The sequence below is a fragment of the Calypte anna genome, chromosome 1, assembly GCF_003957555.1.
Source record: "Calypte anna isolate BGI_N300 chromosome 1, bCalAnn1_v1.p, whole genome shotgun sequence".
Lineage (NCBI taxonomy): Eukaryota > Metazoa > Chordata > Aves > Apodiformes > Trochilidae > Calypte > Calypte anna.
The window spans coordinates 83,044,582-83,059,215 of record NC_044244.1 but is presented as its reverse complement, the minus strand read 5'-3'; the positions used below and the strand labels follow the sequence as shown (position 1 = coordinate 83,059,215).

At 44.2% G+C, this 14,634-nt stretch overlaps 1 protein-coding gene and 2 non-coding genes across 3 annotated transcripts; 1 reads left to right on the top strand and 2 right to left on the bottom strand.

Annotated features, from left to right (window-relative positions):
- Positions 1–446: 446 nt before the first annotated feature.
- CPOX (coproporphyrinogen oxidase) lies at positions 447–10,732 on the top strand. The gene is made up of 7 exons (XM_030468803.1): positions 447–919; positions 1,010–1,153; positions 1,848–1,958; positions 2,885–3,026; positions 5,506–5,724; positions 7,507–7,611; positions 9,561–10,732. The coding sequence occupies exons 1-7, from the start codon at positions 490–492 to the stop codon at positions 9,646–9,648; spliced, it is 1,239 nt and encodes a 412-aa protein (XP_030324663.1). The 5' UTR covers positions 447–489; the 3' UTR covers positions 9,649–10,732.
- Positions 10,732–10,805, bottom strand: TRNAI-AAU. The gene has a single exon. It is a non-coding gene; the product is annotated as a tRNA-Ile (tRNA).
- Positions 10,806–11,280: 475 nt separating this feature from the next.
- TRNAD-GUC lies at positions 11,281–11,352 on the bottom strand. Its single transcript has one exon. It is a non-coding gene; the product is annotated as a tRNA-Asp (tRNA).
- Between the last annotated feature and the right edge of the window lie 3,282 nt (positions 11,353–14,634).

Below are 14,634 nucleotides of genomic sequence, written 5' to 3'. Positions count from 1 at the left end.
AAATACACCTTGACTCCTATTCCAGCCATGTCTGGCCTCCTTGCTACTCACACGACTCTACAGCCTCAAGCAGCTGCACGGAGGGGAGCAGGTTGTTCGATACCACTTCGTAGAAATGTTTTATGGGTACAAGGCCAGCGGCCCCGCACCGGCCGGGCAGCAGCGCCTGAGCTCTCCCTGAACCGCAGCACTGCCTCGGGGCGGGCAGGCTGGCTCCGGTGGCACCCAGCCGGGAGGGATACAGGGCTCTTACCCCACCCCACAGCAGCCAGCCGAGTTGAACTTCCCTATACAGGCACAGACCTACATCCACCTCTAGCGAGACATATTTATATACCGCGCCGAGCGGCCCAGCCCGGCCCAGGCCTGGCCCAGCCAGCCCCGCCCCGCCCCGGTCCGGCCCCGCCTCGGCCCGGCCTCCTCGGCCCGGCCTCCCCGGCCCGGCTCGGTCCTGCCCGCCTCGCCGCCAGTGCGGCGCTGGTGCTCATCATGGCGGCAGCCGCCAAGCTGCTTGGCGGGGTTGCCCGCGGGCCGCCCGCCCTCGCTCTGGCAGCCGTGGCAGGCCGGCGAGCGCTGGGCTCCATGCCGCCTGGGGTAGCGCCATTCCGGGAGGGTCGGCGGGCCGCGCTGGCGGCGGCGGCGGGGGCGCTGGGCGGGCTGGGGCTGGGGCTGTGGAAGTGGCAGCAGGCCGAGATGGCGGCGTCCAGGGAGGACGAGGAGGAGAAGGAGGAGGAGGAACTGCGGAAGCGGTTCATGGCGCCGCCGGTGAGCGGGCTGAGGGAGCTGAGGCGGCGGCGGCGGGAGCTGCGGAGCCGCATGGAGCTGCTCATCATGGAGACGCAGGCGGAGGTGTGCCGCGCCCTGGCCGCTCTGGACCCCGGCGCCGCTTTTGCTGTCGACACCTGGGAGAGGAAGGAAGGTACGGGGTGCAGGGTTGGGGGATGCTGCGGGGCACGGGCAGCCCGGGAAGAGGCGGCCACGGCGAGGAGTGACCCCGGTGTTTTGACAGGCGGAGGCGGCATCAGCTGCGTACTGCAAGACGGCGAGGTCTTCGAGAAGGCGGGTGTGAACGTGTCCGTCGTGTTCGGGCTCCTGTCCGAGGAGGCAGCCCGGCAGATGAGAAGCAGGGGGAAGTCTCTGAAGGCCAAAGACGGTAAGGGGTCCGGGGAGGAGGTGGGGTAGGGGCGGAGATGCGTACACTCGGGGTGTTCCTCTGTGTTACTCTGGAAGAGATGCAGACCTGTGAACAGAACGTGCGGGAGGCTGGAATGACGAACGCCCAAAGGTGTATCTGGTGGTTTCCAACCAGTAAGCCTGGCAGGTGGAGTTGCATATTCCTTAAAAAACTCGGTATCCGGGTGTTTCTCTGCCTTGCTGCTTTAAAAAGCAGTGTACTCTGTTGCTTGTCTGTAACGACGCTGTAGCTCAACAGTGAAACAGCAAGTTATGTCCCAAACAGGAGTTATGTCCCAAAGACGAGGAGGGAGAGCGCCGAAGAGACCTGAAGGCTAAAGACGATTCAGCTGATATGTTGCAAAGAGTAACTGTGGGCCTTGGGGTGGCAGAAAGCCTCAGCAGTGCCTTGCGTTTTATGTGATCTTATTCTAAGAGATGGTCCAACATATTTTTGCATTTTTGGACAAACACACAAAAAAGAGCATTTAGTTAGGTGCACACAAAAGTGTGAATGAGAATTTGCATGTTGATTCATACTTATTAAGAATGCAATGAGAAATATTCTGGTAGCTTTTAGCCAAAGGATAAGTAATGATGTTAATTAACTTATTATAAAAGAAGTTATTTGAAAAAAGGAATATTTTTTTTTTCCTCTGCATCCTTCTGTCTAGGGAAGCTGCCATTTTGCGCCATGGGTGTGAGCTCTGTTATCCATCCAAAGAACCCTCATGTTCCAACCATGCACTTCAACTATAGATACTTTGAAATTGAAGAAGCAGACGGTAAGGACTACAATCAAGTAAAGTACTTGTGAACCATATAACTCACTGTATGAAGTATGAAGTGAACAATTAAGAACTTGTTAAGTTTTGTTCCCAGCTATGCCAAGAGCTTGTTGTGTATTACTGGATCTCTTAATCTCTGGGTCTTCATTTACATGTTTTAAAATCAGCAGTGTGATGTGTGTGTCTGGTACAGTAAAGGTGTTTGTCATTCACATTTTGCAGTGTACAAGAGGGGTCCCAGATTGAAGTTAAAATGTCGGAGATACAAATATATGTAAAATATATTCAAAGAGTTATAAAATTTAATAGGAAAAAGGTCTTTGAAAGGCGGATAAGCATTCTGGTTTGGATGTCCCTTTGTCTCAGGAGCCAGGAGGATGTACTGTCAGAAACATTGCTCTTTACCTGAACTGTACGTGAGTTTCTGCAATTTGCTGCTTTCAGAACCAGACCACCAGGTTAGATGGTTTAACACTGAGAGCCCCTCTGTGCTTTGTGACAGTGTATGTACCCTCAGAAGCTCAGAGATTTTTTTTTCTCACAGCATCTTGAATAATTTCTAGTCAATTACTTCTCTGAATTAAAAAACTGTTTCCCTTTCTTTGGCATGCAGTAAAATGTTTCTGTATGTTTGAACAGGAGTTGCTAGCCTATCTTGTGAAATTGATACCCTGTAGTCAGGATCAGTGGTCCAAAATACTGAATCAATGATTTTTACTGCTTTGTTTCATGTGTTCCTGAAGTCGCTGGTCATTGCACTATCTTGAAATCAGATTTTTCATGCTTGATGTTTAGAAACACCATTGGATAATGATTTTGATTTGTATTGCAAAAGTAGTTGTTAGTTGCTGGTGAATCACTAGCAATGTATTTCAGTTTGAAAGTTTAAAAGCAAAGTGTTGCTCCTTGCCTCTCTCCCATAGGAAATAAACAGTGGTGGTTTGGTGGTGGGACAGACCTCACTCCAACTTACTTGAATGAAGAGGATGCTGTTCATTTTCACAAGACTCTGAAAGAAGCCTGTGACAAGCATGATCTGAAGCTGTATCCCAAGTACAAGAAATGGTATGTGAAGAGAGAGGCACTTGGGTTTCTTGGGAGCAGAAAGCATGGCAATAGATATTACCATTTAAGTGTACTCTGGGAACAGTCAGTCCTGGTGCCTTTTTTGAAAAGTATCAGCATATGCTAATGAAAATCAGCAGATGTGCACTGAGACAAAATGTAGCCTTACAACAATCTCTTGTTTACAGAGGCCTGAGTTTTTCAAATCAGAGGGACAACAACTAGGATCATAAGTCTGTAGTCTGAATGAAAACCAAGCTGACTCAACAAGGTTTTGTAAGCCCAGGCTTTACTAAGCAACTTAAACATTCCTTTTAGCCCCTGGAAACTTAGGACAAGACATCTGCTCCATGGACTTGCCCTGGTTCTGCTTACAGTGAATTAATGAAAAATTACTTTAGTGTGAGCTCTTTGATCAGCACTGCAGTTCTGAAAATCCCATTTCAGTTTTTCACCTTTCACAGTCAGACCTTCATGACCTTCCTTTTCTTTTTTTTTCCTCATAGGTGAAGGAGTTTATCTTTAATGTAGAAGCTTCATAGTTTTGATGGAGCTGTACTTTTTTTACAGTGACACATTCATTGAGAGTTCACCAGCAAATTCTTTAAATATGCAAACTTTGAATTTTTCTTGAGTTGAGAGATACAGGTGATGGGATCCTCCACTGCTCAGTGGGGGCTTGCTGCTGTGTCTGATAATCCTATCTGCTACAAGCGGTGGTATCCAGGAAGGTGGGGTAGCCCTTTTGTAAGCTACCAGGTCTTGTCTGAGAAGAGAAGATAAAAGTGGGTGATGTAACTGGTATGAACCACTTAGTAGAAACACATCTTACAATCGTAAGTCCAGAGTCTTGTTCTCTTTTGCATGGTAGTTCAGAGTGTCTGCCTTAATGGTCAGGGTGTTTGCAGTGTAAGTAGGCTAGTAATGCCAGCTGCAGGAAGCCTGTTCTGAGTCTGAAGGCAGCTCAGGTGAACTGAGTGTATTGCAAAGACAAAGGCAGTTTTCTCAGTCCCAGCACAAGTTTTTGCTGAAAGCAGCAGCAGCATTTCTCACTGGTGGAACAGTGTGAATCTCCTCTGAGCTTAACCCCTCTTTCCACCTTTCTCAAACATAAAATCTCATGTTTACCATGCTGTCTTCTCATCTAGCTTTAAGACTTTTGTGAGGCTTGTTTGTTTGCATTTCTGACTCAGCCTTTTTTCCTAACTTCCTGCTGCTAAAAAAAAAACACCTTATCATCCCAGAGAATAAAAAAATGAAATCGCTTAGATTATCTTTTACATCTCCATGTCTCTCCTGCTATGGCCATACCATTTATACTACTTGAGAACAGCAACTGTGGTTGGATACATGTATCCCAAAAACTAGCCTGGAAGGAAGGCAGGGTTTCCTTGCTGTTGATGGTTTCTTCTTCCTACCTCACTTCATTTCGACTCCATGTGAAGACTTGCAGAGCATAGCTGCCCAAGCAAGCAACTGTAAGCAGGACAGGGTGTGGATACAGTACATCAGCTAATTACAGTAATTGCACACCATATTCCTAGTAAATACAAAGGAGATTGTCTCCCTGTTGTAGGATAAAGAATCATAGAATCATAGAATTGGCTGGGTTGGAAGGGACCTCAGAGATCATCGAGTCCAACCTTTGAACCACCGTTGCAGTTGCTAGACTATGGCACTGAGTGCCACATCCAGTCTCTTTTTAAATATCTCCAGGGAAGGAGAATCCACTACTTCCCTGGGCAGCCCATTCCAATGCTTGATCAAAGCTGCGCTTGCTCCTTCATAAACTTGAACATGAGCCATGAAAAGCTTCTGGAATGATTCCATACTACTAGAGGTACTCCATCTTCCAAGTTTACATATTAAAAAGTCTTTTTTCCAAGGAAGGCAGTCTAACTTTTCATTCTTCTTTAAATGACAATGGCTTTCTTATCTCATCTTGCTTTTGTTGATTGTTTTAGTTTTGATGCAGAAGATCAGTTCTTTCACTGGAATGGCAAAAAATATAAAGAAATTAAATTCCAAATTTATTTTGAGTTCATCTGAAAGCTGTACAAATAATTTGAGATCTCTATATAATTCTGTGAATGAGATCAAGAAAGAGTTCATAGGGTGAAGTTTTGAAATCAGGTGTACCTCCTTGTAAGCAGAGGATACAGACTGGATTGCTCCACACAAAACATCTGCCATGGTATTAGAGTGTTAGGTGTTCAGTGACTGTGTGGTGATACACAGCTTTCAGAAACCATTTGAGAGTTTTTACTGTAAATGAATGCAGGGGTGCTTTCCACATGATGCTGTACCACCCTAGCTCTCAGCAGTCAGTGAAACAGTACAGTACCCAACACTGCAGGATCTGACTTCTCATCCATATTTCACTAGTGCCATCCTGTGCCTACATGGCTCCTGTTTGGAGCTCTGTTCATTTTTTTGAATACTGTGGACCCCATTGATAACTCTCTGCTACCTCTTCTAGGTGTGATGATTACTTCTATATCAAACACCGTGGTGAGCGAAGAGGGATTGGAGGCATATTCTTTGATGATGTGGACTCTCCCTCCAAGGAGGAAGTATTCCAGTTTGTGAAGAGTTGTACCAAGGCTGTTGTGCCTTGTTACATTCCCCTTGTGAAAAGGCACTGCCATGACTCCTTCACACCAGAGGAAAAGCTGTGGCAGCAGATTCGGAGAGGACGGTGAGTACTCAAGGAGCGAAAGAATGCATGGGAGGTGGATTATGCTGGCAAGAACAAAATGAGATAGTTCTTCATGGTTGCAGGGTTTCTGTCCTGCTGTGGTGTGGGCTACGTTTGCATGAGTGCTTTAAAGCTGTGCACAGAACTATTTTTTAAATCCAATGCTAGATTGCCAAGGAGGGTGCAAAGAAGATGCAAGCACACCCTCACCCATATCCTGCCACTCTCCCATGTTGGAGGTAAAGTAACTTACACAAAATGTCCCAGTTTCTTTCCAACTTCTTCAAAATCCAAGAGAAACTGCTGCTTTGCAGCAGTCAAATGGGGGTGTGTGTGTCCTGAATCCTGCTCAGTGTCCTGAATCCTGCCTTGTTTTGCAGCCCAGTGCTGCAGGTAATAGGACTGCTCTGTGACATGACGAGTGTAAGGATGAGGGAGTCATGCTTCCTTATGTGTAACATAGAAAGTCATGTAGTAACCCCAGAAGTCATGGAATAACTATACTTTAGAGTATTTTCACCTTCTTACATATGCATTTACTGCATCCAGTCTTGGCATTGAAATGAGGATGCAGCGAAGTGCTTGTAAAGGAACAAACTTATCAGAGGAGTTTTGTTCTTCTTCATGATCTAAGGTCACTGTAACATAAAAAACCCTGGAGATTACTTATTAATGTGAACAACTGTTGATGCTGCAAAAGCTTAAGTACATTGGTATATACAATTGTACTCATTTCTCTATGTCCTGTGATTGTGTAAGCATACAGAGAAATGAGAATACATGTGTTTTCTGCAGAAGTAGTGAGTCTTTAGTTTCTGCCTCTCTGCAGAGAAGGCTGTGAGAGTGGCATAGAGAGGATATAAGCATTTAAGTTGAGATCACTGGCCTGCAGCAGTTACTGAAATAAACATATATCCTTAAGTTGGTGTGACTGTTACTGGAAGCACTGGGCTTTCAAGATCCAGTCTGTGGATAGGATTTAGGAAACCTGCTAAGGTTATAAGGGAGGAATGGCTCCTTTAAGCTGCAGCTGGGACAGCAGCTCATGAGGCCTCTGTATTTCTCTCTGTTTGCAGGTTATTGGCCTAGGCAAAGTTCTCAATTTCTGCAGACAGATAAGAGCTCCTCCCTTCCTGTACCACTGCTAAGTACTAAAACCTGAGCACTGGTTATTAAGATAACCCCTGCTGAACTGTCACTACTCTTCTCCTATGCTGGGGGCAGGAAACTCTATTTTGGCACTTCTAAGTCTCAGCCAGGACTCTGAAGTCGACTTCTGCAGCAGATCTCCCCAAGAAACAAAAAAATCTTCTGACCTTGCTACTTACATATTTTTCAGCATGGAGGACTGCACAGTAGAGTTTTTCCCTGTGGTCATTGGCAGTTTCTTTAAGGCTCTTTTTAATGTCATCATTTTTAATGACACCACTACACTAAAGATAACTAGCATAACCAAGCTAAACTTGATGTCAACTTTGCCAGCAGGGCTGAGGCCAGGGAGAAGTAAGCTAGTATAGCACCATGCAGAATGCTCTCTTTGAATAGTTTGTCTGCCCTGGTCTATTAGCTCAGGTCATTACTTCTGAAGCTTTATGGACTGGGAAGGTCACACATGCATTCCTATGTAGAGGATGCTGGAGAACAGGTGTCCCCAAACCATGGTTTGTTTTGACACCCAACAAAGCAGAAGGTCAGGCTGATTTTTTGTGATGTCTGCTAGTGGAAGAAGGCACAAGCAACTTCTGATTATAAATTTTTGTTTCATCTCTTCACTCCCCATAGGTATGTAGAATTCAATTTGGTTTATGACAGAGGTACAAAGTTTGGCCTTCTGACACCAGGATCAAGAATTGAAAGCATTCTTATGTCTCTACCACTGACTGCAAGGTAAGGGCATTCTTATATGGACTTGCAAGTAGGCACTGTTCTTATTAAAGTACTTTATAGGATTAAATCAAAGGTCTGTCCTAGTGTCCAGTCTGTTAACAGTGGTTAGTTCATGCCCACTACAAGAACAATACAAGAATATGGCCAGATACATAGAGATGCTTTTTCTGGTCTGCTGCACCTGCCCTGTTGCCAGTAATGTGTGGCCTAGATATTTTCTGCCAAAAAAAGTGGTATTTTTTGTCCTTAGTACCACTAAACATTTCCCTTCCTTGCTACATGTTTTTTTGTTCAGTAGCTCTTTGAAACCATGTCAGCTTTCGGCAGGCCTGACAAGCCTGTGGTAAGTTCCACAGTTTAATTGCATGTTGTATAAAAAAGTGCCTCTGTTTTCTACTCAACCCTGATGGCTTCATTCAAGTTTTCAGTGAGGAACTAGATTTTCTTCCTGTTCGTTTTCTCCATAACAGTTCTTTACAGACTTTTGGTTTTATTATTGTCTTATTTCCAGGCAGACAGCTCCCCTTTTTAGTTTTTGCATAGTAGCTGTTTCATACCTCTGATCACATTTGCTGCTTTTCTCTAGGCTTAAGTTTTCTATGCCCTTTCTGATCTGGGTGTAAGGAACAGACAACATAAGCTACATATGTGTATCCAAGATGCAGGTGTGCAGCTGACTCATACAGTGGCATAATGATACTTATAGTTCATTACTTCTTGCATAATCCTAATATGCTGTTTGCTGGTTTTGCCTGCTGCTAAATATTGAGCTGACTTTTTCATAGAATTGTTACAATGCCAAGATCGTTTCAGGGCAATAAAAGTTAACTCAATATCTCCATGTGCACGTAACTTTTTTTGGTGTTCATTGCTTCAGGTTTATCATCAGTGAATTTCACTTACTGTTTTATTGCTCAGTTGTGTGGCTTGATATTTATTCTTTTCAACTGCCTTTTTATGTTTTGAACTATCTTAATTTGTAATGTCAGGAAACTGTCATTTACTGTTTGCTCCCCTTTCTAGGCTGCTTTTTAGATATGCTGAGTAGCACAGGTTCTGGTATGAATTTCATAGGACTTCATTACTGACCTGCATAGACTTCTAGGAAAACTGACCTTTGCCTGCAGCCCCTTAACCATGAGGGCAGTCCTGCACTCACCATATAGCTTCATCCCACTGTCCACTAGCTCAAGGACACCTGTAGTGTGGTGTAGCATGGTCCTACCTTTTGCTTTCATTGCTGGGATGATCTGGTTTTGCTTGTTTTTATAAATGTAAATAGCTCACTTCATAGCATGAATGTGTCCTTCCTAGGTAAAAAAAAAAAAAACAAACAAAAAAAACAATGGAAAAAGGTTGTACCTATCCCTCTGTACCTGCTAACACTTTTTCACTGTTATACCTCTTAATTGCCCTTTCATTAAAAAACGTTTTCTCATCAACTTTAGTTTTAAAACCAAGATTCAATATGGACTTTGTAGTGCTTATAGTCCAGCTTCTAGAGAAAGATGCCCTTGGTGGCTGAAAATAATGCCTCAGAATCAGATGATAAAATTTGAAGCCGGCAATTTCCCTTCAGTCTCGTATTCTCTCTTTCTTTTCTCTGGGTTCTTTTTTGGCTTGTCTTTCTGGTGATACTAGTGTGTCACTGCTAAAAGATCCTTGCAAATAAACCTGCATGGATTGTGGGGTAGGGAGCATTGCTCTTTCTTTTTTCCAGCCTTTCCAGACGTTGGGAAGAAGATTGAGCTAACATTTCTCCTGTCTCTTCCAGTGTTGTTATTTGGTTTTACTGAACTTAATGGTTTACAGCTGTATCTACCAGGTGCAAGAGTTTCAACTATTTTTCTGTAGCTTTGCATCCTCAGAACATACAACTCAATCCAAGCTGGTGTGGGAAAGGTGTCAACCAACTGGGCAGTTTGAGTGAGTTTCCCCTCTCCCTGCAGGTGGGAGTACATGCACACCCCTCCAGAAAGCTCGAAAGAAGCAGAAATCCTGGAGGTTCTGCGCAATCCCAAAGACTGGGTGCACTGACACTGACTTTGGACAAGATGACCTCCTTACACTGCTTACACTGAGCCATTATGAAGGAACAGGAGCACCTGCAGACCAGCTGATTCAGACTGCTGTTGGCGTGGTGTTTTGGTATAGCTGTTTATACCCTGACCTGGTGCCTTAATAATGACATAGAGTTGTTGTAATTTGCAAATATGTGAAATCATTCTTTGAGATTGATCATCTAATGTTATCACCCCCTGTTGATATTGCCTCGTGAAGGACTGGTAATACCCTCCCAGGACTACTGTGTATGTTTAAGAACTTCCTCAACTGATTTGTTTGACTGCAAAATGGTAAACTACTGTGAAGTGTTTGCCCACTGAAATGAAAGCATTATATGTGCCTAAAGGCATTGCTTACTCTTTAAAAATGTTGGGATGTTTTAGAAATATTTTTTCAAGAATAAAGGGAATATCAGGTATACTTTTAAACCTTAAAACTCTGCTTTCTGTAAATGGTGGAAAAGGTGGTACTTGACATGTATCTTGATGTTATCCATATTAAGTTTACCTGGAGGAAGTGTTTTAAGACCTGCTGCAGGAGCCTTTACTAGGGAGGTTGGGGACAGATCAAGAACCTGTTGGGTATTGCCCTGAGGTCCTCAAATACGACTTTATGCTTCTCCCATATTTTGACCTTCCCCCAGCCAACATGGACGTTGTCAAAAACCCTGTGGGAAAAGCAAGTGAGAGGTGGCACCATCCCTCTTCAGCAGAGGAAAAAGCAGCATACCCTATGCCTTGGGAAATCGAACTCTGATCTCCCATGTGACAGGCAGGGATACTTACCACTATACTAAAGAGTAAAATAACGATAAGTTGAGTACTTGCAGCACCACCTATGATACTACATCTGGTGGTGTGGTCTCTGTGTGGTGACTGTCCCGGTGCCCTCACTAGCTGCCCTCTAATCACCAAAGTCAAACTTTCCCTCGCGGGCTACCGTGTTTACTTCGTGTTACCCTTCCTGTTTTAAAATACAATAATTTTTTAAAACTTAAAAAAAACTAAATAATGTTCAGTAGTAGTCGTCTTTCCTACAGTGTGGGAAGTAAAAAAGTGGCCCGTACGGGGATCGAACCCGCGACCTTGGCGTTATTAGCACCACGCTCTAACCAACTGAGCTAACCGGCCCCTCTGTCACAACGGTACCATTCCCGTCCTCTCGGGAACAGGCAGCTGCTGGAACCGCTACCGCCCGCTGCTCCCGATGCCTTATGACCCCCGCCCCAGCTTCCTGGGGCCGCTGGCGCAGCGGCGCCGGCATGAACCGAAGAGGCGACAATTGCTATAAGGGCAATTTCCCAAACTCTCACTCTGCGCCCCCTCCAGAGGCCCGCGGCTGCTGCTTCCCGGCACCACGGAGCGCGGCAGGGTCGCACACACCTATTGGACGGACCGGCTGGATCAAGGGTGTGTACCCTTACCAAAACGAGAGGCTGCGCTTTCTCCCTCCGCTCCCCACGAGAACTCTCCGCGTTCCGGAGCCGTTCCCGATGATCGTGTCCCATGGTCGCACCGCGGAGGAGGCACGGTGAGAAGAGGAGAAGCAAGACCACTCCCGGTAAAATGCGATAAAAATGCTACCGGTGTAAAAATGCGAAGCTGCCTCCCCGTCGGGGAATCGAACCCCGGTCTCCCGCGTGACAGGCGGGGATACTAACCACTATACTAACGAGGAGATGCACAGTAAACGTACTCCCCCCTTCGCCTCGGACCGGGCACACCCAACACAGATACACCCCTCCCCCACCGTCCCCGGTGCGATAGCACGGGGAGCAGAGATGTGATACGAGGCCCCAGCTCGGACCCCATCATCTCAGTACCAGGTGGAGGCTCCGTCTAACCGGCTGCTCTGTCCTGGATAGAGAGCAAGGGGGAGAGGGACGTGTCCTAAACCAGTGGAGCAGCCTTGGCATGCGGCTGCTGTGTGAATGGGCCGAGGTTCCCAAGGTTCGCCAGGGTTCCCCCTGAAAATGCAACAGCCAGCTTGAAGGAAAATGAGGCAGCAAGGGAAGACAGGCTCACTTCCTAACCCTATGATGAACCCTGTTTTCTACTGCGGTGAAACACTGGAGGAAAGCACAAACACTTCCCCAGCTAGACTGCCAGGTAGATCACGTCTAGAATCAAGACACTAAGTACAAACAACAAAGCAAACCCCAACAAACTAGAAAATACCTAAGAATTAAAATAAGAATTAAATACCTCTGGTCAGTGAAAAAGTTGAAAAGGAGGAGGACATCATGAAATCCAAGCCTCTTGCTTCACCACCTGTCAGTACAAGCATTAAGTCGAGCTCCTCAGCAGTAGTCTTTGCCACTAACGCCACCTATCACAAAAAAAAAAAATATATATATATATAAAAGGAACATAAACGTATCCTGATAATGCAAAAGCTTTATCAAAACCAGGCAACATTTAACAAAGATGGTCCTGTACTCTCCCAGACATTCCCACACTCTCCACGTGGAAGATGGCGAAGCTGCCATTAGGAAACTGCCAAAGGCATGGTTTGGGGACAGTCACAGATCTGGTTTAAGAAAATCTGGAGTTATAATGAAGTAGGAGAATAGTAAGCTGATGCAGGAAAGCACAGAAAGATCCAAACATGCATGAGGAAGAAAGAAATAGAACCCCCCCCCACAATAAATGCTTCTAAATTGAAAAAGCATAATTTAACAGTTAAATGTAGGGATGTAAAAGAAATAGCAATTGTGGGCAGTCCACAGAAAAAAATTAGTTAGCTAGAGACCTGGAAGAACCTGTAAAAAGCCATATAACCAAAACATGCAAACCTGACATGCTTCAAATGCAATAGGCCTTTTGTGGCCCCTCAGCAGCACTGCAAAGTTGCCAAGACTGTGGGACACCAAGACTGTAGGTTTTCATCCATTAAAGAGACCAAAGGCCTCAAGAAGCTGATCATACAGTTCTGGGAAACAGCGCTGAAGCAATACAACCACTCCAGAGGCTAGATGAAGAGTACCTATCATAAGCAGAATATAGTTTTTAAACTTCAGTCTGTCTCGTGATACAGAGTATTAAACACAGTATTAAAAGATCTCATTAGAATTCTGAGATCAAGAAACATCATAACAAAAAAAAAACACACTACGCAGAAGTGTCTCTTGAGAAGTTGTCAGATCTACTTTATGTCTCTGCTGTTGTGAGCAGACCTTATCTTACTGTCAACTAGTTTCAGAATAATGAAATTTAAACACAGAACAGAGCAATTCTATATTTCTGCATCCTTTTGTCCTAATGCTGATAGCCAAGAAAATTTGAGCACTTGGATTCATCACACTGAATTTTTGTGCGAATTCTGGTGGTTCTTGACTGCAAAAAGCAATAGTAGAAATAAGTGAAAGCACATTGTTCCATCAAAGATCCCCAAAGAAACAGGGAAGCAAAGGATTCATAAGAGCAAAAATTGTATGTAAGCATAAAATAGGTTTTTTCCCCAATGATAAATTTCTGTGAAGGGGTGAAATGGGAAGCTTCTGTACCTTTCAAACATAACATAGGTTTCAGAAATCCCTGAGCCACACCTGCCTTCAATAAATTTTTATGATGTGCTCCACTTTCAAATTTGCATAAAGGGTTGAACTGTTGAAGAACAGAAGATCCAGGAGAGAATCCGTATCATCTATGGCTCTGCTTCCATTTTCCAGTGGGAAACATACACTAGGCTGAAAACCGTGACAGTTCACAGGTGGATCCACATGCAGACAGGTCACTGCTGCCTCAGAGTCAAACATTTGCTCAGGATGTTTGGGGTTAATGACTAAGAACAATAACATTTCCAGCATACAATTTAATCAGATGTCCTGAGTTTGAATCCTCATTGACATATAAGAAAGACAGCAATAAAATAATTTGTCCCCACAAAAAAAAACACCAAAAAATTTGTCCCCAAAAAACCTCCACAAAAAAAAAAATTACAGTAAGAGATACTTATATAACTGACAATGGCAGATTTTAACAAATGCCCTTAATTGAAAAATTAAAGACTTAGCCTGAATTTCCTAAAAGCTGTAAGGAACTTAAGTACATCAAAGACCAAACAAAACAGCAGCTTTGCCTCAGCGCGGTAGCACATAGGATTGGTCAACTATTTAAGGGCCAGGATTAATCCCAGACTTTTATCTGTAAAGTAATGGCTTGTTCTCTAGCCTCTCTTAGTTTTGCACTAAAATTGGAAAACTCTTCAGCACTGTGCACTGAAGAAAATCTTGACCACAAAAGAGATGCTGTGCTGCCTGGCACAGCCAAGGTGATTCCCAACACAGAGTGATCGACATGAACAACGTAAGAACTGCTGGGATAAGACCTTCTCCAGAGTAGATCACTCACTAAAGAAAGAGTAAGTGGGAATTTGCATTCCAGAAGCCAGAAGGGGAAACTGCCATCAAATGCAGTGCTTTCGAGTAATCTTATGTGCACAGGAAACCTCAAAAGTAATCTAAAAGCTTTGCTTTTGTCTGAGTTTGATTTGCCTGTGCAGTCTTTTGCTCTGCCTATTAAGTCTATTGCTCCATCTGTGCTCATCTTCATCCTCACTTCTTGGTACACAAGAAGAAATGCCCATTCTGGCAATCATACTCAATACATTAGTTTCCAGAATAGAAAAATTACAAAGAACAGACAAGTCAGAATCCTTTGGAGAACTGATAGGCTATTATTAAAAAAAAAAAAAAATCTTAGAAATTATTCCATAACCTCATCTTAGGAAATTTCAACTTAGTACTAGGACAAATAAGATGTGTCTTTCTGCAAGACAAAAGGTCCTTTGCAAACTACCTTGGGATTTCAGCAATAGCTCAAAGCCTTTTTCTCTCATTCTCTCATTTTTCTCTTATTCACTCACACAAGAGTGTAAATAGATTTTAGCCCTCATGTTTCATTAGGAGGGGGTCTCTTGGCTTTAGTCCAGTAGTTTATGCTGTTACTCTTTCCCTTA